The 21,715-nt window shown below is 37.3% G+C and overlaps 1 protein-coding gene across 1 annotated transcript; it reads left to right on the forward strand.

Moving 5' to 3' along the window:
• The first annotated feature begins 386 nt into the window (after positions 1-386).
• Positions 387-21,472, forward strand: CRTAM (cytotoxic and regulatory T cell molecule). Its single transcript, XM_044669038.1, has 9 exons — positions 387-483; positions 1,148-1,300; positions 2,847-2,987; positions 6,052-6,213; positions 10,794-10,868; positions 13,446-13,520; positions 17,589-17,735; positions 18,871-18,957; positions 21,339-21,472. Exons 1-9 carry the CDS (start codon positions 387-389, stop codon positions 21,470-21,472), a joined length of 1,071 nt encoding a protein of 356 aa, XP_044524973.1.
• Positions 21,473-21,715: the final 243 nt, after the last annotated feature.

Genomic DNA, 21,715 nt, shown 5'->3' on the forward strand with positions numbered 1-21,715 from the left:
ATGAGATGGTAGTGAGGAGAATGTGGCTACAAAGCATGTGTTACTTATTTCCTGTGTTACTTTGGGTAAGTCTCTTCTATCTGGGTCTCTGTTACATCTGTAAAATGAGAAGGCTGCAAAAGATGATCTCTAAGATCTTTTCAAAATCTAGGCCCTACTATGGAATTAACCTGCAAACAAAGGATTTCTCAGTGTTCTGGGTTCCTCCAACATTTCCAGAACCATAGTAGACCCTTTACTTTGCAGTCCTTAGGCTTACTACCTGTGTGACCTTGGGCAAAATTCTAGCTGCCATGGGGTTGAGTTTCCTCATCTGTAAAATGAATGGGTTGGATTCAATGGCCTCTTTTCTCTGTGAGAATGTGTGATCTGGGATGCTGATGCCTATGGACCCTCCAAGGTCAAGTCACCGGTGGGGTGAGAAAGGAGGAGAACCCCCTGAGTGCCATCTAGGATTCTTACATCACCTGCCAATTACCTCAGGTCAGACACTGACAGTATAAAGACCAATTAAAACCATATTGATCTGGCCTAATGTGATCAACGGATGAGCCAGACAAAAACATTAGATGAAAGAACATGGTCTCTTTCCCTTATTTTTTATGTTTGCCTTACCTTTTCTTTTATTTGGCTCTGTACCTCAATAGATTCTAACAAATTAGCAAAACTAGGATTTGAATCTATGTCCTCTTATTCTGAACCTATCAATAATCATATATTTATTTCTGTTGTTCACTCTTTTTCAGTTAGATACAACTCTTCATGACCCCATTTAGGGTTTTCTTGGCAAAGAAATTGGAATGGTTTGCCATTTTCTTTTCCAGCTCATTTTGTAGATGAGGAAACAAGAGTCCAGCAAAGTTAAGAGATTTACTTACCCAGGATCACAAAGCTAGCAAGTATCTGAGGCCAGATTTGAACTTAGGGAGTTGAATCTTCCTATCTCCAAGCCCAGCTCTCCATCCACTGTAGCTATTTACACTAACGTCTAAAAATGAGTAAATCAAAGAAATGATGTTTGTTCCTTAATATTGTGGGGACGAAGCCCCACCAAAACCATCTTCTTGGGTTTAGTGATTCACCAAGCTGACTTTTGGTCATCTGATTGTCAAATCTTTCCTGGATAACAGTTCTTTTCCTTCTGCAGCTTTAAAAAACCGAAAATACCAACTGCTACATCACTCTGATGATCAGCTCACCATCAGTATATCAAATGTAACTCTTCAGGACGAAGGCGTATACAAATGCTTATATTATAGCAAACCAGTGAGAACCAAGGAAGTGAACGTAATTGTGTTAGGTATGTATTGTATGGCTAGCTACCTGGCTTCCTTCAGGACAGCTCAAATCCTGTCTTCTGCAGGAGACCTTTCCTGATTTGCCCAGGTCCTTTTTGAGATTGCCTTTCATCTACTCTACATTTGTCTAGTTCTTTTCATGTCTTCTCCCCCATGAGAATATGATCTTCTCGATGGAAAAAACTATTTTTGCCTTTCTTGTGATCCATAGCATGTAGCATGGTGCCTGGCATGTGGTAAGCACTAAATAAAAGTTTGTTGACTGGTTCACAGTCATAAATCACTGCTCAAATCCAAGTTTCAAAGATCCTATTTAAAATCAAGAAATATTTTCCATTTATCTCCTTTTCTTATAATCACCATGGTCAGCAACCTATGGTATGTGCGCTAAAGATAGTAAGGAGACAAGGACTCGTTCAGTCATTCATTCAACAAATGCTTGTGCAATACACTCTACCAGATAGGTCCCATGAAGAATTCAAAGAAGAATAAAGTGTGGTTCCTGTCCTCAAATGTTTACGGTTTAATGTGGGGGATAAGATCTTTACAGACATATCTCGTGCTGTCTTGAATTATAGCTAAGTGTCATCGGGACAGTATTAATGAAGTGCTATTAATAATCAGAGGAGAGAAATATTATTTTGTGCTTGTGTGACTGGTGAGGACTTCATTGAAGTAGCATTTCAACTGGACCTAAAAGGATGAGTAGGTTTTGGTGTGAGAGTGAGAGTAGCCCAGCTGGCTGACAGTGCTTCAGGTGTGATCCCTTCCCAATACCTCTTTAAAATGGAAAAGGACCCAGAGGAAGTAATAAAGAAAGACCTTGCACTGTCATCTCTCAAAGGTTGAACTTTGGTCTATAAAAATTTTTTTTCAATAAAGCCTGGCTGATTAGTAATAAAGCAATATAATTTGCAATTAATTGCTGCCCAAAGAAGGATCCAAGGGCTGGGATGGGGAAGGGGAGAAAAATGGCTCCTGAGAAAACAGAAGAGTGGGATAGAATGCAATTAGGGAAAGGACCAAGTTGTAACAATATAGTGTTTTTCTAGGGCAGGAATGAAAAGGACCTACACCTACAATATTTTTATGGTAGGCAGAATGGGAAGGGTAGTTTACATTTAAAGGATTCAAAATAAACTTTGAATTATACATTGTTAGAAATGGAAAGAACCAGAGAGAAAATCTATTCTAACCCCTCCACCACCACCATTTTAAATATGAGGAGGAAATTAAGGCTCAGTGACTTGCCTAGAGTCACACAGATAGTTGGGAACAGAACTCTTGTCAATGAAATGTAGTCATATGCCAAAATTGTATAAGAAATATCAACTTTAGATTATTTAGGAATTACAGAATAAGAAATCGAGCAAGGCAAAAAATTAAAAAATAAAAATTCCCCAGCACATCAAAGAGACCCACACTTCAGTTTCACTGCTGAGAATGGTGAAATACTGAACTCCTGAATTCACAAGCATCTTCCAAGACTGGGTTGATTCAGAAATCATGATGCTTTTTTCCCCAATTTCCTCAATAATTTTTATCTAGCCACTCCCTCCAAGCCAACACTGGAAGCACTGACCATCAGAACTTCCAACGGGAAAGACGTGTTACTAAGATGTTTCACTAAAGGAAGCAAGCCGCCTCCACAGATAACCTGGCTTTTGAGCAATGGCATGGAACTTTATGGTAAGTAAGAAAAAACATTTTCCAGTTCCAAGCTTTCCTTGTTCCCTCAATTTCCCTTCATTGCAAGAGCAGGTATTTGGAAATGTTTTGGCACCCTCTGGTGGCAGGAAAAAAGAAAAACAGGGAAATACATAATAATCGGCCGATTTGTCAGATGCATTCATTGAATCAGCTACAAGGAATATTCGATATTCTCTAGTCCAGTGATGGGCAAACTTTTTAGAGAGGCAGCCAAAGGAAAGGAAATGCTCATCTGTCAGTCTGTTTCTAAGGCAACTCTTTCGAAGTTTCATTGTACTGTAACCTACTCCTTGTATTCGTCAGATTAGGAATGATGTCATGTGGCCAGATAGAACATTTCAGGGGCCCTCATCTGGCCCGCAGGCCATAGTTTGCCCATCACTGCTCTAGTCCAACCTCTACATTTGGTACCAGGAAGCTCAGAGAGGTGACTGAGGTCACATAAATGGTAAGAAGCAAAGGCAAAACTAAAATCCAGGTACTCTAATTCCAAACCTAGTACTCCTTCTCTACCAACCAATATTATGCCTTAATCTTTTAAGCAACAGATCAGAAGGATATTTATCATTAAAACAAACTAAAAACATAAAATTCACTCTTTAAGGTAGTTGAGTAATATTCAGCCCATTCTCCTAAAAGAAAAGAAGCTAAACAGCTAATCCTTTATAAAAGCCTTAGACATTTTCAGAGATAATGAAAATAGGTTTGATTTAATGTTTAATTGGAACAGAGATGATCCTAGTGTAGAGAACAATATTGCCAAAAGGCATAAAAAAATTCTATTAACAATGTAACTATATTATGATAGTCACTGAATGATAGAATCTTGAGTCGAAAGGAACATTATCCTTCAGTGTGACCTCCTACCCAATACTCAATTTCCTTCTGCAACATCCCTTCCATATGATTATCCAGTCATATCCCAAACATGTGAAGTGATGGAGAGCTCACTATTTCATAAGGTAGACCATTCTGAAGTCCCATAGTATATTGAGATGAAGAATGAAGATTGAAAAAAGGCCATTTGGTTCGGAAGTTTAGAGATCACTGGTAACTTTTGAGAGAGCATTTTCAGTTAAATGATGAGGTAGAAAGGTAGCTTGTTTCCTTTTCAGTAGTTCTTTTTTTTTTAAGACCCTTAACTTCGGTGTATTGTCTCATAGGTGGAAGAGTGGTAAGGGTGGGCAATAGGGGTCAAGTGACTTGCCCAGGGTCACACAGCTGGGAAGTGGCTGAGGCCGGGTTTGAACCTAGGACCTCCCATCTCTAGGCCTGACTCTCACTCCACTGAGCTACCCAGCTGCCCTTTTTCAGTAGTTCTAAGTGTAAGCTTTTCCTGACATGACTAAATTTGCCTCTCTGCAGCTTTACCCATCTCTTTTAGTTCTATCTTTCTGGGCCAAGTTGAACAAGTCTAATCCTTCTTCCACATTAGAGAGTTCTAAGAACTGGAGGACAATCATTTATTTCCAAGTACTTCTCTTCTTCAAGAAAATCATCCCTAGTGCTTTCAACCAAGCTTCATATGTCACAGACATGAGGCTATTTGCTATTCTGATTGCCCTCCTCTGGATGCTATCCAGCTTGTCAATGTATTTTCTAAAATGTGACTCCCAGAACTAAAATAAAACACTAGATGTGGTCTGACCAAGTCAGAAAAAAAGAGGCACTCTCATTTCCTCATTACTAGAATTTATACCTCTCTCAACCCAGACTAAGACCATATCATCCTTTTTGGTGGAGGAGGGAGAGTTGTATAACATATTGTGGACCCAAATTGAGCTTGCCATCAACTAAAACCTGAGACATTTTTCCAATTAAATGCCCTCTAGCCACACCTTCTCTCTCTTATACTTGTGGGCATGAGAAATCTGATCTTTTAATCCAAGTGTAAAACTCTATAAATGTCCTTATTAAATTTTGTCGTATTAGTATATCTCAATTTTCTACCCTGTCAGGACCATTTTGTAGGGATGATGACTCTATCATCTAGTACATTATGTATGCCTGCTAGCCTTGTGTCATTTGAAAATCAGATTTTAAAATCTCCCTCTTTAGTTCTTCCTGCTAACTTTCTTGGCTTCCTTTAAGTCCCAGCTAAAATCTCCTCTTATATTGGAAGCCTTCCCCAATGCCTCTTAATTCTAGTGGCTTCCTCTATTAATTATTTCCTATATATCCTATATATAGCTTACTTTGTGTATATTCATTTACACATTGTCTCCTCCATTAGATTGTAAATTCCTTGAGGGTGGAGACTATCTTTTGCTTTATTTTGCCATCCCCCTTGCACAAATCCCATCCTTACAATTTTAATATTCTCTGTGCCTAGCACAGTACCTGGCACATAGTAGGCTTAACAAATATTGATCAATTGATAAGGGTGCCATCTATTTCTTTATTCAAATCTTGGATAAAAATGGCAAGGATCTAAGCAAAGATCCTGAGGCACTCCACTGGACATCACTTTCCAAGTCGCTGCTCCTTCTGTCTTCTGAGAAATAAAAATATCCAAAAAGCAATTTCAACAATGTATTAGTTTCCCAGAATTTGATATGCAAAAATAGCAAGGGAATAGCTAAGATAAATTGAGGTGCTTAATAATTATTTATGGATTATGATAAGAGAATCTATATATCTCAACTATTATTATATGCAAATACTCAGATAATAATAACCTTTTGCTCTATTTTATCTCTATAGAGACAATCTATATTAACTCTTCTGCCTTCACCACTCACAATAATAATGTATGGTCTTTGATAAATAATGCTACAAACTCATTAAGGATAGGGCATGAGCTTTAAATTGATTGTCCAGAGCTGAGAGGTTTGCAATGATCTACCTACCTGTGTTCTCTTCTGTGGTCCTTGAGACCAATGACATGTGCTTTAAAAATGTCTGCCTGAGCTTAATTGTGCCATCTGGGACTGCAGAACAGAATCCGTGAGAACCTATCCCTTAAGTTTGGTTTCATAAGTTGGTTGTTTGACTTTACATTAAAAAAGTCACTGCTTGAAATTATTTGCAAATTGTTATGCAGGTGAAACTCAGCACACATTTGAACACGATGGAAAGAAGTGTAATACAACAAGCACACTGAGAGTTCGTGCGTATGGGGAAAACACAACTGCTAACTGCCTCGTCCGACACGAAGGCCTACGAGAAGAAAAGCTGGTAGTGCCATTCCGGTTTGAAGATTTGGGTAAAAACAGTTCATTAACATTACGCCTGCGTATATGAACAAATGAAATGGGATGGCAAAATCTTTGAGAGTGAGAGTTTTTTGTTTTTTTAGGACACTCTTCCGCACTACCAAACTCTCTCATGATGGAGAAATTCTCAACTTGAGCCTAGAGGATGCAATGATTTGATGGGAAAGGAAATGGAGGAGAAGGGAAAGGAGGGAAGGAAAGAGGAGGGGTGGGAAGAGACTACTATCAATAAATTAACAACTAGCACAAAATCATGTACCAGTAAAATTTTGGTAGTGCCTTTTCATTATGATTATACATAAATTGACCTCAGTTTTATTATAGGTAAGCACATGGAGTCAAATAAACCAAAAAAATTGTTTATTCATTCTTAGCTGGAAATAAGAGGATGGTTTTAGCTTTTTTCCTTTCCTATATCTTTTATGAAGTGGTTGCTGTTTAGATATGTGTGTATGTGTATAAGATGAGATGAATCTTAACATTTGAAATTTTGGAATTTAAACATATAAATAGCCAAATACTACTTTATAAGTTAGATAATGGACTTGAAAATTTATTGAAGAGGCTAAGAATCTCTTTAATATAAGATCCCCTTTGACCACCAACTTATTGACATAGAAAAAAAATCTGTGGAATCTTTTCTGTAGCCATAATTCAGATTTACACAACACTTTACAAAGCAATTTCTCACAATAATCCTGAGAGGTTAAGTGGAAAAACTATTGCTATTTCCATTGTGCAAGTGAGAAAAGTGAGGCTCAAAAGATTAGGTGATAGTGCTAATTAATAGTAAGGCTTAGATTAGAAGCCGAGTTTTCTGAGGCTAACACTAACCAAATTCCTTGCTAATTGTGAGTGTCCCCCAAAGCTCTATCCTGGACGTCTTTTCTCCCACTCTACTATCTTGATTGTTGATTTCATCAGCTCCAATGAGTTCAGTTATATTTTCCATGCTGATGATTCCCAGCTCCATCCCTAAGAGCCAGCCTGTCAAGCTCTAGTCTCACGCAAACAGTCTTTTGGACTTTTTAAACTTTTAAAACTACTTTCTACCTGTGTTACCCTGGGCAAGTCACCTAACCCCAGGTACCTGGCCCTTGCTGCTCTTCTGTATTAAAATAGGTGTTTGGTATTGATTCTAAGATAGAAGGTAAGGATTAAAATAAAAACAAAACAAAGTGCTTTGAGGTCAGGAACTATAGTTTTGCCTTTCTTTGTATGCCTAGTGCCAATGCCTGGCATTAAGTGAGCACTTAATAAATGTTTGTTAATTGACTGCTTTTCCCACTACACTAAGTTTTCTCTTAAATAGCAGCATGAACCATATAAGTTGTGTATTAAATAAGCAGTAAATACTATCAATGTGAACTTCATGGTTCTACAGCTAGCTTCAGAAACTTTGAAAACCTTGCATATCCGTGTATGTTTTGAATTCTCCCAGTAAATATGGGACTACTTCATTTTTTGTCTTTATAACCACAATTGCCTAGTACAATGCCCTTCTTAAGCCTAAAGGGGCTTAATGAGTGTGTGCTGAATTGTCTGCTTATCTAAGACTAAAATAACTCTTTATAATAAAAAATATATAATAATAACAAAATTGTGACTTATGAGAAAGAAAAAGAAAATCCCTTATTTTGAGCCCTGCCTGTCATATTTTCATTGTGAGATTGAATTGCTAACATCCTGACATTCCACACCACGCAGATGTTCTCCAATGGTCACTTCCTTCTCAGACCAAGAGGAGAGTTATTTGAGTATCTAGGTTACAAAACCCTGAGACCCACAAAACCTGGTTGAATAGTGTGAGCTTCCTCACATGTTCCAACTTTTTGATGACTCCTTTCTCCACCCCAAGTCTACCCATAAAATGTTAGATGGTAGGTGGGCATCATAGGAGAGTTACTGAAGATAGGAAGATTCGTGCTATCAAAGGGCTAAATAAGTACTTATAATGTGAGGTTGAAAGGTAACATAAGAAAAAAATGAATCTTTATTTTCTAGAAATTCAACTACCACATTATGGCAATACAGGTCAGTGATGCAGAGTAAAGCTGATAAAAGCAGGTTCCCTAGTATAATTGATCAAGGTCCCATGTCTATTGCATTTGGCTCTTTTGTTTATAATCCAAACTGGTACCAATAGCTGGCCTGGCATCTACTACCATAATAGCTCTAAATATCCATAAAGGAATTTTAGGTGTCATTTTTTCATTTAGCTAACAAGTCTATGGACAACTAAGTGGTACAGTGGATAGAGTGCCAGAGCCAGAGTCAGGAAGACCTGAGTTCAAATTTGATCTCAGACACTTACTAGCTGTGTGAGCTTGGACAAGTCACTTAATCCCAGTGGCCTGTTTCCTCATCTGTAAAATGAGCTTCAAAAGAAAATGGCATGCCACTCTAGTATCTTTGCCAATATAGCCTCAGACTGGCCACAAAGAGTTGGACATAACTGAAAATTTACTGAGCAACAAAAATAAGTCTACATTGATAGATAAAGATATTAAAAGACTTCTAGTTGCTCTTTCTAAAAAGTGCTTTTGAATTTACTCATTGATAATTATATATTACTTTATCAAATAAGAATTCCCCCTCCATAATGGAGGCAGAAAGTATGAATAGAGGGAGCTGCCATGCCTTGAAGTAAGGATGTATCTGAGAAAGAAAAGTGAATAACATTCAGATTAATTATTAGGAGAAATAGAATAGAGCAGTGATGGCAAACCTATGGCATGGGTGCCAAAGATGGCACACAGGGTACTCTCTGTGGGCATGTGCCCCCTGCCAAGTTTGTTACTAGAAAGGCAAAGGGACTCAGATGGAGCTTCTCCCCTCCCCCTCTCATAGTCCCCACCCTCTTCCCAGCAGTCCAATGGGAATCCACAGTGGGTAAGATGGGTAGCTCACAGTTGGCAGAGCTGGAGGGGAGCAGAGCACTCAGGCCACTCCCCTCTCCCTTTCTACACTCTCTGAGGACATTCCTCACTTCACCTGCCCCTCTGCCCAGCAGCCCAATGAGACCACTCCCTCCCTTCCCTGTCAGGGGTAAGGGGCGGGGAGAGGCACGGCACATGGTCTGGGGGTGAGGTGGGGGATGGGGTCCAGCACCTCATCTTCAAAAGTTTTGCCATCATTGGAATAAAGTATTTTTAAACCATTATTTTTTTTATCTTAGAATTGATACTAAGTATCTGTTCCAAGGCAGAAGAGCATTAAGGCTAGGCAATTAAGAATAAGGGACTTACCCAGGTTCACACAGCTAGAAAGTACCATTTATAGCATAGCTTAAAAAAAACCCTTATCTTCCATTTTAGAATCAATACTGTGTATTGGAGAAGTTCAGCAAAGACCAAGCAATGGGGGTTACATAACTTGCCCAGAGTCACACAGCTAGACAGTGTCTGAGACCAGATTTGAACCCAGAACCTCTTATCTCCTAGTCTGGCTCTCTATCCACTGAGGCACCCAGTTGCCCTTTATAACACAGATTTTTAAGTGAAAAAGATTAGGCAGTACTTTTAAAATAACTCTTTACCTGAATTAAGGTACCCAAACTACCTTGTCTTCTTATAAATTACATGGGTCTTCTAGACTAAACCCCTACAGGGGCAGGGATAGAGTCTTTTCTAAACTTTCTATTCCCTTCAATGCCTCTAAAAACACTGTGCCTAGTAAATGTTCACCTAATATTAGATGAATGAATGTTGAATATATGAAACATAAATATTTAGCTGTGACCTATACTAAGAATGAAGCTGGTCAGAAGGAACTAAGCTGACCCTATAAATTAGAAGAATCCTTTATGAAAATCTGGAAGACTTAGGACGTTGAAGAAGCATTACTTTCTATCTGTCTGCTTTTAAAAAGGAACTGAGGGGGGCAGCTGGGTAGCTCAGTGGACTGAGAGCCAGGCCTAGAAACAGGAGGTCCTGGATTCAAATCTGACCTCAGACACTTCCTAGCTATATGACCTTGGGCAAGTCATTTAAATCCCATTGCCTAGCCCTTACCACTCTTCTGCCTTGGAGTCAATATACAGTATTGTTATGAGAAGTTAAATGACTTACCCAGAGTCACATAGCCTGTATGTGTTGTAGGGAGGACTTGACTCCAGGTCTTCCTACCTCCTAGACTAGCTCTCTAGCCACTGTGTCATGCTGCCTCTTAAATGATGGCAACCATAAATACATACATTTGCCTTATAACTGCAGCCAAGCATGTCAGTACTTAAAGGTACCCCATATGATCATCTAGATTGCCCAGCCGGCCAACAAAAGAGCTAAGAATAGGATGCAAAGTAAAAATCTGTCAATCAAAAAATTTATTAGATATGTATATGTAGTAGACTCTGGGAATTCAAAAAGAGGCTAAAGATAGTCTCTGCCCCCAGAAGCTTACAATCTAATGGGGGAGACAAAAACTGGCACCAGGCCTTTAAAATAAGTAGTTCTAGGACTTCTGTGAAATAAACAAACAAGAGTTAGATTCACTCTGGAATTTCTTCCAGGGGCAATACCAATTGTTGATTTCTCTATTTTTAGATTTTGTTTTTTTTTTCCTTTAATAGTAACAGCTCCAGATTCAGAGAATGTGGAGAACAGCACATTTTCCTTTCAGCCCTCTCAGAATTCCACTGAACTTGGTAAGTCCTTAAACTAGAAGGTCTTAAAAGGGTAGGGTTTGTTCCTAAGATACCCATTTCAGCTCTACTTTTTTGTGTCCTTCTGATATTAAAAAAATGTTTTTTTAAAAATCTATAATGCCTATCACATGTGGTTCTAAAATTGTGAGCTTCTGGAATATTTCTACTTTCAGTATGCACACCCAGCTTAATGGAGGACTCTGGGATACTATAATTCCTTGTCAGTTCAATTCCCCTCTTTGTTACTTAAAGACATGAAAAACAATGGATAAGATATGAAAGCCAAATGTATTCAGCATTCAAAATCACATGTAAAGGTTTATATAACATTTATATACAGAGCCAGGTCTGTACTGATTTTGGCAGGATCCTCTATTCACTATGCTACATCACCTATGATGCCATTCTCTCTAGATTTAAAGACATCATCAAAGATTTTAAATGATTATCTTTCTTTTCCTCCTCCTCTTCCTCCTTCTCTTCCTTCTCTTCTTTTTCCTCCCTCTCTTCCTCCTCCTCTTTCCCTTCCTTAACCTCTTCCTCCTTCTCTTTCTTCTCCTCTTCCTCTTTTCTATGAAATCATTCTATAATTCTTCCATGGTAAATACTCACATACACATTCCTAGCAGAGCCATGTCTACATTTTTGCCACAATTTGCTTAGTTCCCCTTGAAAACCACACAGTGGCACTGTGCAACAGCCTGAAATCTCAGACACTCGATGGGCTGAACAAACTGTGTCCAGATGGTGTTAAAGATGGCATCTTTACACAAAGAGATCATATTAATTCAGGGGGCGAGTTGCTTGCTTTTAAAATGTCACTTTCATCCAGCTAATACAGGCAAGTCTACATTTCCCAGAAACAATCACTACAGATGTATAAACAAAAATTTGGGCTAAAAGGTAAATCAGCTTGTATATCAGCCTATTAATTAATTGAGTCATGCCTCTAGGTATTACAAATCCTCTCTTCCTTGTTTGTAGAACAGAAGAGGTCATTGCTTGACTGTCCTATTTTTGTCTCCTATACGACTCACACAGCTACATGATAAATATATATATATATATACATATTATATATATATATATAGCATATACATATACATACATATATTCCTATATCAGCTGTCCCTGATTTGGGAAGTCAGGATTCATTTGCACATTTCTTCCAAAATATTTTGACTAGGAATTCTCTATATCAAAAAAAAAAAAAAAAAGAAAAGATTCCTTATAGTGAAAGGACATGAAGGTAGTTTTCAAAATGTCATTTATTTTATTTAAGTATGGTTTAGTGGAAAGAAAATTGGATTTGGAGTAAGAAGGCTTGGGTTTAGATCCTGACTCGGGCCTAAATTATCTGTGTGACTATTGGAAGTTAACTTAATCTCTGAAGACAGTAATATTTATATGATATATGTGAACAGAAGATTGAGAGCCACTACCTAAGTTAGTAAAACCTGAATTCAAGCCTTTGATGTACACTGGCCATAGACAAGCCACTAACCCTCTGTGTCCTAATTCTCTAAAACGTAAGTAAGCTAATGATAGTTGATCATCTTTGGGGATAAGAAATTTCAGCACTAGGAGTTGCCTACAGCAATGGAGGCAGAGACTGAGAGTGCCCCCCCTCAAAAAAATTATCTCACTAGATTATTACGAGAAATTTTTAAAAAATCTTTAGTTAGGGGGCAGCTGGGTAGCTCAGTGGAGTGAGAGTCAGGCCTAGAGACAGGAGGTCCTAGGTTCAAACCCAGCCTCAGCCACTTCCCAGCTGTGTGACAATGAGACAATACACCGAAGTACAAGGGTTTAAAAAAAAAATCTTTAGTTATTTTTTTTAAAACCTTACCTTCTGTCTTAGAGTCAATACTGTGTATTGGCTCCAAGGCAGAAGAGTGGTAAGGGTAGGCAATGGGGGCCAAGTGACTTGCCCAGGGTCACACAGCTGGGAAGTGTCTGAGGCCAGATTTGAACCCAGGACCTCCTGTCTCTAGGCCTGGCTCTCAATCCACTGAGCTACCCAGCTGCCCCCATCTTTCGTTATTTTAAAAAGCCATGTGGAGTAATGGACATAGAGCTGGTCCTGAAAAAACATGTTTATGGGCTGCCTCTGAAACATACTTGCTGTGTGACCCTAGATTTAAGCTTTCAGGTTTCTAAACAATTTTTAAAAGAATTCTTAATCTATGATCTGTGAATCTGCTAGTTTTATAATGCTTTGATTATTGTATTTCAATATGACTGGCTTCCTTTGTAATTCTCTACATTTTATTATGTGTATTTTAAAACATTCTGAGAAGGGATCGATAGGCTTTACCAGACTTCTGATGAGGTCTCTGACACCAGAAAGGTAACTTTTATTTTCTCAAAGACTATATAAATTGCAGAGAAGGCACCAAATTGTATTGTTAGAGAGAATATTCTCATTTGAGAGTTCTTTATGCCAGTAAAAGTCACAAGGCCAGGCCCTAACATAAGGTATTATGGAAATATGAGTTGTTCTTGTTGCTATTAGCTCTCCAAACTACTCTGGAATAAAAAATATGAAACTTAACACATCTTCCTTTCTATTAACAGTAATGGAAGAGTTCAGTACTGTGGATATTGACACACTAGGGCATGAACAAACGACTCAGAAATTTGACTTCACTGGTAAGTTCACTCATCCTACTATGAAAAGCACTTGACATTTTAACCTCCTAATCACTAAATTCAATGAATTCTTTTTCAGTCCTCAATGTCCTTGACCTCTTCGCAACATTAGACACTGATTATCACTTCATCCTTTTAAATTTTTTTATTCAAACTCACACACCAGAAAAGAGAATTTTCTGTAGAGAGAATATTTAAAAAAAAGGATTCTATATGAAATAAACCATGAATTCCCACTTCACACTTGCAGTTTTTTTAAAATGTAATAAATTCTATGCATTTCTTTCAAAATTGTCCTATCTGTCTGCATTTCCTTTGGAATTCCCTTTTGTTCTCTTCTGAGCCTTTAAAAAATATTTCAATGATTCTTTTTCTTTGGCACAACTGCTAACTCTCTTCTTTCTAACCACCCTTCTCCCTATTAAAAACTGAGGGGGGAAAAAAAGAAAGGAACAAACATAAGAAATAAGCACAACCAAAATGAATCCACATGGTACCCATAACCAAAAATGAATTTCTCTATCTGAATTCCACCTCTCTGTCTAGAGGTAGGTACCATGCTTCACAATAGGTCTTCTGGAAATCATTGATCAGAGCCCATATGTCTTTCAAATTTGTTTTTCTTTATAATGCTAGTTTGCAGATTTTTTTTCTCACTTCATTCTCTATCAGTTCACATTCCCCAGGTTTCTTTAATAGCATCTCTTTTGTAATTTCTTAGGGAATAATACTGAATTACATTATATGGTGTTCTCTTACATTCATATACAATTTGTTCAGTCATTCTCTATTGTCTAAGAGGCAATCTAAGGCATCTTCTTATATTCTTGGGTTTGTTTGTTTTTTCATTTTTCCTCCTTTTAATTTCACCCCTCAAGATGAATAAATTTGTTTTCCTTTTGGCTTTTTCTTCCCAGGTATTACTCTTCATCTTAACCAAACCCCTCAAACTCACTTGTTTACTTGTTGAATTTAATGTATTTCTATGCCAAACTCTTTGTGTATGTGTTCAATCCTCCTTTTTTTAATTTCAAATAAAAATGAAGTTCATCTAATGCATGCCCCCCCAACCCCTTCCTTCATCTTCTTATACATGTTACATATGAAAAATAACAAATCCAACCTGTTCTTCCTCCTTTCTTCATTGATATGTTCCTTTTTCTCTCCCTTCTCTTTTCCTTCTCCAAAGACTCCAAATAGAACCAATCCTCCCTCAGTACCTCAAATTTTCTCATTTAACTCCCTCAGTACTCTTTTAAGACATTAAGACTCTGACGGGACACTTGTTTCTTCTCTCCCTCTTAGAATATCATCAGATAGCTCCTTCCAATACTCAGCTAAGTTATTTTTTTAATTGTGTTAATATTTCAGAATTCTTCCTCAGCTCTGGTCATTTTTGATCACAGATACTTGAAAGTTCTCTATTATATTAAAGATTCCTTTCTTCCTTGTAGGATTATATTCAGCTTTGCAGAATAACTTATTATTGGTTTTAAGCCTATAGCTTTTGGTTTTTGGAATATTATATGCCAAGATCTGCTCGAATTTATTGTAGAAGTGCCAGATCTTGTGATCTTGACAGTGCTTCCTTGGTACTTGAACTGTTTCTTTCTGGTTACTTTCAGTATTTTTCTTTGACCTGGAGCTCTGAGCTCTAAATATGACATTCCTGAAACTTTTCCTTTTGTGGTTGCTTTCAGGAAGTGATAGATGTATTCTTAATATTTTTTACTTTCTTTTCACTTAATATTTTTACTTTCTCCTATGATTCTAATAGATTTGGGGAATTTTCATTTATGAGTTCTTAAATGTCAGTGTTCAGGAATTTTTAAAATAATGGTTGTCATAGAATCTAATGATTATTAAATTCTTTCTCAACTTTTTCTCTGGATTAGTTTTTTATATCAGATATCTTACATTTTCTTCTATATTCTCAATACTTTGATTCTTATTTTACTATTTCTTGCTGTCTCATGGAATCATCAATTTGCTTGTTCTAGACTAGTTTTTATGGAATCCATTACTTAGATAAAGTTTACTCCTTGCTTTCCTAAGTTACTGATTCTCTTTCAGAGCTTTCATTTAACTTTATCTCATTTCATTTTTCTTATATATTTATATAATCCTTGTGGAAAATCTATTTTCTCTTTTGAAAAATTTTCTTGCTGCTTAGAATTGTTATATAGTTACTTATTTCTTTTGGGGATCTCAAGGTCTATAATATTTTTTTAATGCTGGTTAATTTTCTTTGGTTTTTGGTAAGGTTTTTTTTTAAGTTTTCTTTTCAGCTTTATTCCCAGGATTGGAGTTTTCTGCCAGGGCTGAACTCTGTACTTTGTGGCATTTTTAGTTGAGGTCATCAGCCCAGCTTGGTTTTGCCATGAGTCCCCTCAGTTCTGGAACTGATCTCCTTCTTTTGGGCTTAAGCCTCCCAGGATTTTTGAAGTTTGGAGCACTAAATTTTTAGGGCACTATCATGTATCTCTCAATTTAGAGGATCTTACAGACCCTGAGCTTGGGCTGTTCTGATTTAAATGCTACTCTCCAGGATTTCCATATTGGGATTTTTTTTTACCATCCTGAGGCCAATTTGAATCTTCTAATTTTTTTTTAATTTAAATTTATTTTTTTTAATCCTCACCGTCCATCTTAGAATCAATACTATATATTGGTTCCAAGGCAGAAGAGTGGTAAGGACTAGGCCAGTGATGGGCAAACTTTTTAAAGAGGGGACCAAAGGAAAGGAAATGTTCATCTGCCAGTCTGTTTCTAAGGCAACTCTTTCCAAGTTTCATTGTATTGTATCCTACCCATTGTATTCGTCAGATTAGGAATAATGTCAAGCATGGCCAGATAGAACATTTCAGGGGGCCATCATCTGGCCCAAAGGCCGTAGTTTGCCCATCATTGGACTAGGCAATGAAGTGGGGGGGGGAGGGCAGTGTCAAGTGACTTGCCCAGAGTCAAACAGCTAGGAAGTGTCTGAGGCCAAATTTGAACTCAGGACCTCCCATCTCTAGTCCTGCCTCTAAATCCACTGAGCCACCCAGCTGCCCCCGAATCTTCTAATTTTGAAAAATGTACCATCAAAAATTATTACATGTAATTGGGAAAATAAAATATCTTAGAATAAAAAAAAAATTTTTAACTATCCTCTTTACTGCAAAACCATTTCCCCCTCTGTCCTAGTCCATTCCAGCTATTTGGGGGACATTTTTACCCTAATGTGTTTTAAAGTTAGCTCACTAGATTCTGCCCTTGGTATAACTCGGCATAGCTCAGATTGCCATCTCCCTGCATGCAGCTGATGCAGGGGACTGTCCCTCTGTCTCAGGGCAGCCTGAGGGGCAGGCGAGGGCCTTGGCCTTTATAGGGAGCTCTCTCATTCAGGCAGCTCTCATCCATTTTCTATCCCTATTGACAGAGACAGAAAAACATTAGGGATTGACTAAAGGAGATGCAGCTGTACAAGCGTGGAACGTGGAAGCTTCCAGAAAAAGGCAGGATTGCATTATTAAATAAGAGCTTTAGACCTTTGTACAGGTCCAGAGCAGAGTTTTATTATTATTTTACTTTATTATTTGAAATATGAAATTATTCAATCTTATGAGCCTTAAAGAGGCCTAAAGATCTCCAAAGGTCTCAAAGAACCCTTTTTGTTGTTTCCTTGCCAGCCTTGGTTTATTCTAAATTTTATCCTGGGTTCTATTTCTATAACCATTTTATTTTTGTTGTTGCTGTTGGGGTGGGTAGGTGGCGCAGTGGATAAGAGTGCTGGACCTGGAGATAGGAAAAACATCTTCTTGAGTTCAAATCTGGCCTTAGACACTTTCTGGCTGTGTGACCCTTAGCAAGTCACTTAACTGTTTGCCTCCGTTTCTTCATCTGTAAAATGTCAGAGCGAAGGAAATGACAAACCACGTCAGTATTTTTGCCAAGAAAATTCCAGATGGGGTCACAAAGAGTCGAACATGACTGAAATGACTAAACAACAGCCAACACAGCTAGTGACGTGTCAGATATAAGATCCACATGATATAAAGCAAACTGTTCTATTTTTTCTTACAGAAGCAAATTATAGCGCTTTAGAAATCACAAAGAAGAAACATGGAATTTTATTGCTCACTCTTGTGTCCTCCCTTATTCTGGTGCTCTTCATTGTAGTACAACTCTTTATAATGAAGCTACGGAAAGCGCATGTGATATGGAAGAAAGGTAAGCCTCTAAACAATATAACCGCATCTGCACTGTGTTCATGATTCCAAAACAACTGGAAGGAAAGGCGAGATGTTTGATTTTATTAGGTGTTTGCCTATATAGTATTAGAAACTGGAAGCTATTAAAGCTTAAAGTGGCACAAAGATTTTTGGGACACCCACAATCCCCAAGACTGATTTTTGTCACTGAATTCTCTACATTGCTCAGCTATTTTAACAATATGTACAGAAATAGTCTTTGCATTTCTATTGGTACTGGGCTGCCATGCTACAGGAGGCTAAAGTGAATTTATAGTAATATTAAAAATTTCCTAACCAATGATCAATTGTGAAAAACTTAGCTATTGGCAGTACAATGATCCAGAACAATTCTGAAGGACTTAGAACAAAGAATGCTATCCTCTCCCCCAGAGGAAGAACTATTGGAGTCAGAATGCAGATGAAAGCATACAATCTTTCCATTGTTTATTTGAATTTATATTTTGGGGTTTTGGTTTTATAAGTTTACCCAATTACAAAAATGAACACTATGGAAATATACAAAGCAATTTCCTGACAAAACTGGGAGGTTGGTTCTTAAATATTCTGCTCCGCCATGTTCCAGATGAAGAAACATCAGAAAGGCAAGATGGTGTCGCCTAATGGCAAAACTATTGAACTTGGAACTCTACTGCACTTTAACTGTGTGACTAGAAAAGCCCTCTACAGGCAGAGGAACTGGGTTCAACTCCCACCTCTCGATTCTATCTGTGTGACCTTGAATATATTACTTAAACAACTGAGGCCTCCCTTTCATCTCTAAAATTATAAGCAGGTGGGACTGAAGAGCCTCTGGATTAGAAACCTTTCCAGCTCTACCTCTCTGATCACATCACTCTCTCTGGGCCTCGGTTTCTTCCTTAGTAAAATAGGAATAATACTTTACTACCTTATAGTATTGTTGAAGAAATCCTTTACCTTAAAATTGTATATAAATGTGTTATTATTTATATTGACACATTTGTTGAATGTACTTATTCCATGATGAAATAAGGGAATTAATATCTTTTATGCAATTATGTATACTATTAAGATAGTCTATCCCATGTATATAATTCCTAGAAAGTTCTAATTTACTTTTTTTATGTACACAGAAAATGACATTTCAGAATTGACCCTGGAAAGTTATAGATCTAGGTCAAATAATGATGATACATCATCACAGGAGAAGAATGGCCAAAGTAAGTTGATTTTGAATGAATTACAGTAAGTTCATTCTAAGTGACTATAGAGAAACTAAAGGATAAAGATCTTAATTTTCAATATCTTTTTAATATTTCTTGCTATTTTGCTGACTTAATCTACTATAATTTCATTCTACTCTCTTCCTTATTCTATTCCTTTTTTAAAAAGAAAGCCTTACCTTCCAATACTGTGCATTGGTTCCAAGGCAGAAGATTGGTAAAGGCTGGGCAATAGGGGTTAAGTGACTTTCCCAGGGTCACACAGCTAGGAAATGTCTGAGACCAGATTTGAAACCAGGGCCTCCCATATTCTATCCTTTTTGAAGAAGATATGTCATTGCATAGTCAGTTACAAGTCCCATACAGACAAGTCTTTAAAGATACTCATTAAGGCTCATATGAAGTCTAGTTTAGATACATAGTAGTAAAATTCACACACAAAAAAAGGAAAAAAATTCTGCAAAAGAGCTTTGCACACAAAACTATGAATTTATGTGGGAATTTCCCTGATCCCTTTGGTTAATTCATTGAACTTGTGCAATGCATTATAAAGAAATAAGAATGAAGTATCTAAAAGAGTAGACTGTCTGATGCAATGTAAAGAGTTCTGGATCTGGAGTCAGAGGACCTTGACTTTGGCCGTTAGAGCCTCCCTAACCTGACCCCTTCCTTCCCTTCTGGTCCTCTTATACCTCACTCCCCTCCACATACTCTACAAGCCAGTAGCACTGGTCTCCTTGTTGTTTATTACATTCATCTGCCCACTCTGTGCCTGCCTATCACACCTGGAATTCTCTCCCTCCTTATTTCCATCTCTAGGCATCCCTGGTTTCCTTCAAGTCACAGCTAAAATCCTACATTCTTTTCTAAATTACCTTTAATATTAACTCCTTTCCTCTAAGATTATCCCCAATTTATTCTGGATGCACCTTGTATGTACATAGTTATTTCTGGCCTGTCTATGCCATTATACTATTAGCTACTTGAAGGCAGGGATTGTTTTTGCCTTTCTTTGTGGCATAGGAAGTACATAGGAAGCTCTTAAATTAATGCTTGCTGACTGACTGACCTGGTTTCAAATCCCATCTCTCACTTACTAGCTGGGTGACACTTATCCTCCATGGGTCTCAGTTTCCTTACTTATAAAATGGAAGCTTTGGACTAGATGGACTCTAAAGTACCTTCTACCCCTAATTTTCAGTTCTGTCATTTTTTGTCATGTCCAACTCTTTGGAACCCCATTTGTGATTTTCTTGGCAAAGATACTGGAGTGGTTTGCTATTTCCTTCTTCAACTTATTTTATAGATGAGGACACTGAGACAAATAGGATTAAGAGATTTGCCTAGTGTCACATAGCTAGTAAAAATGTCCAGGGCTGGATTTGAACTATATTTCTGACTCAGTTATCAAAAACATAAGATCTTTGGCTTAAAGACAGAAAGCATGATTTAGAGGAAAGAATGCTGAAGAGGAAATTCAGAATGCTTCTGAAATTCACCTTCTGGCTTTGCCATTAGCTTTCCCATTGCCTGGGCTTTAGTGGTGTCATCTGTAGATGATCTCTTAGACCCTTTCCTACTCTGATATTCTATGATTCTCTAATCTCACTAACTCAGACCTACTTTGTTTCAATAATGTAAAGTAGTTTGTAGCTATCAGTACCTAAAAGAAATGCAATAGAGTCTGGCTCTCTTCTCTATTGCATTTGAATGAGGTTTTCATGGGAATTTTGGCTTGTAGATGACACCTACTTTGTCTAGTCTAATGCAATGATAAACAAAATCAAAGAATGAGTTGAGTTGAGTGGACAAAATTGGAGAGGAAGAAGAAAATGCCCACAATATATTTTAGAGTTTTGTACTTTGCTTATTAATATTATATATACAAAGTAACAAAAACAGGGGGGTTCTTGATCTGGGATCTGTGAACTTGTTTTTTAAAATATTGTGATAATTGTATTTAAATATAATTAGTCCCCTTTGTAAACCTCTGTAATTTATTTTATGGACTTTGAAACAGTATTCCAAAAAGAGGTCCATTCGCTTCATCCATCAGACTACAAGGAGGTCCATGACAACCTCTGAATTAAAATAAATGAATCATGGTGTGGCTTCGTTGCTTAATTTCTACCAGTAAATTTTAGTTTTAATTTTTAAATCCCTTAACAACTTGCAAATATCAATCATTCATGATGGAGCCTCTTGCATTTATATAAATAAGCAAGGAGATATTTGTTAATCCCAAATATCAGTTCAGCTACAAATATCAGAGACTTTTATTGTCTCTATATCTTATAGTCTTTTAGGGGATGTGGACTTAGAGGAAGGATTTTTTTTTAATTCAAACAGATTTTCACTGAGTATTATATTTTTTTCAGTTTTCCATCACAAGTGTGGTATGAAATATATTATAACATCATATATGGAAAGAAAATCCAAGAACCCAAAAGAAAATATACAGGATGCTACATCAAAGCGAGAACAGAATCATTTACCAGAAACTATTATATAATGCTTGATACCATGTTACTTAATAACACATCAGGACAACTCAGGGTATCATAACTGGCTTTAAAAAGAAAATGAGCAATAATTTATCCAAAGAACCAAAAAGTTCATTTTGACCTCAATGGAACAAACTGTACAGGACATTAATACTGTCATATGCTCAAACAGTACAGTATAAGCAGTATCCCATTAAGATGAACTGACTGGGAGTCAGAGCAACAAACTATGGATATAAATGGGTTTTTTT

Source organism: Gracilinanus agilis, chromosome 3, assembly GCF_016433145.1.
Source record: "Gracilinanus agilis isolate LMUSP501 chromosome 3, AgileGrace, whole genome shotgun sequence".
NCBI classification, from domain to species: domain Eukaryota; kingdom Metazoa; phylum Chordata; class Mammalia; order Didelphimorphia; family Didelphidae; genus Gracilinanus; species Gracilinanus agilis.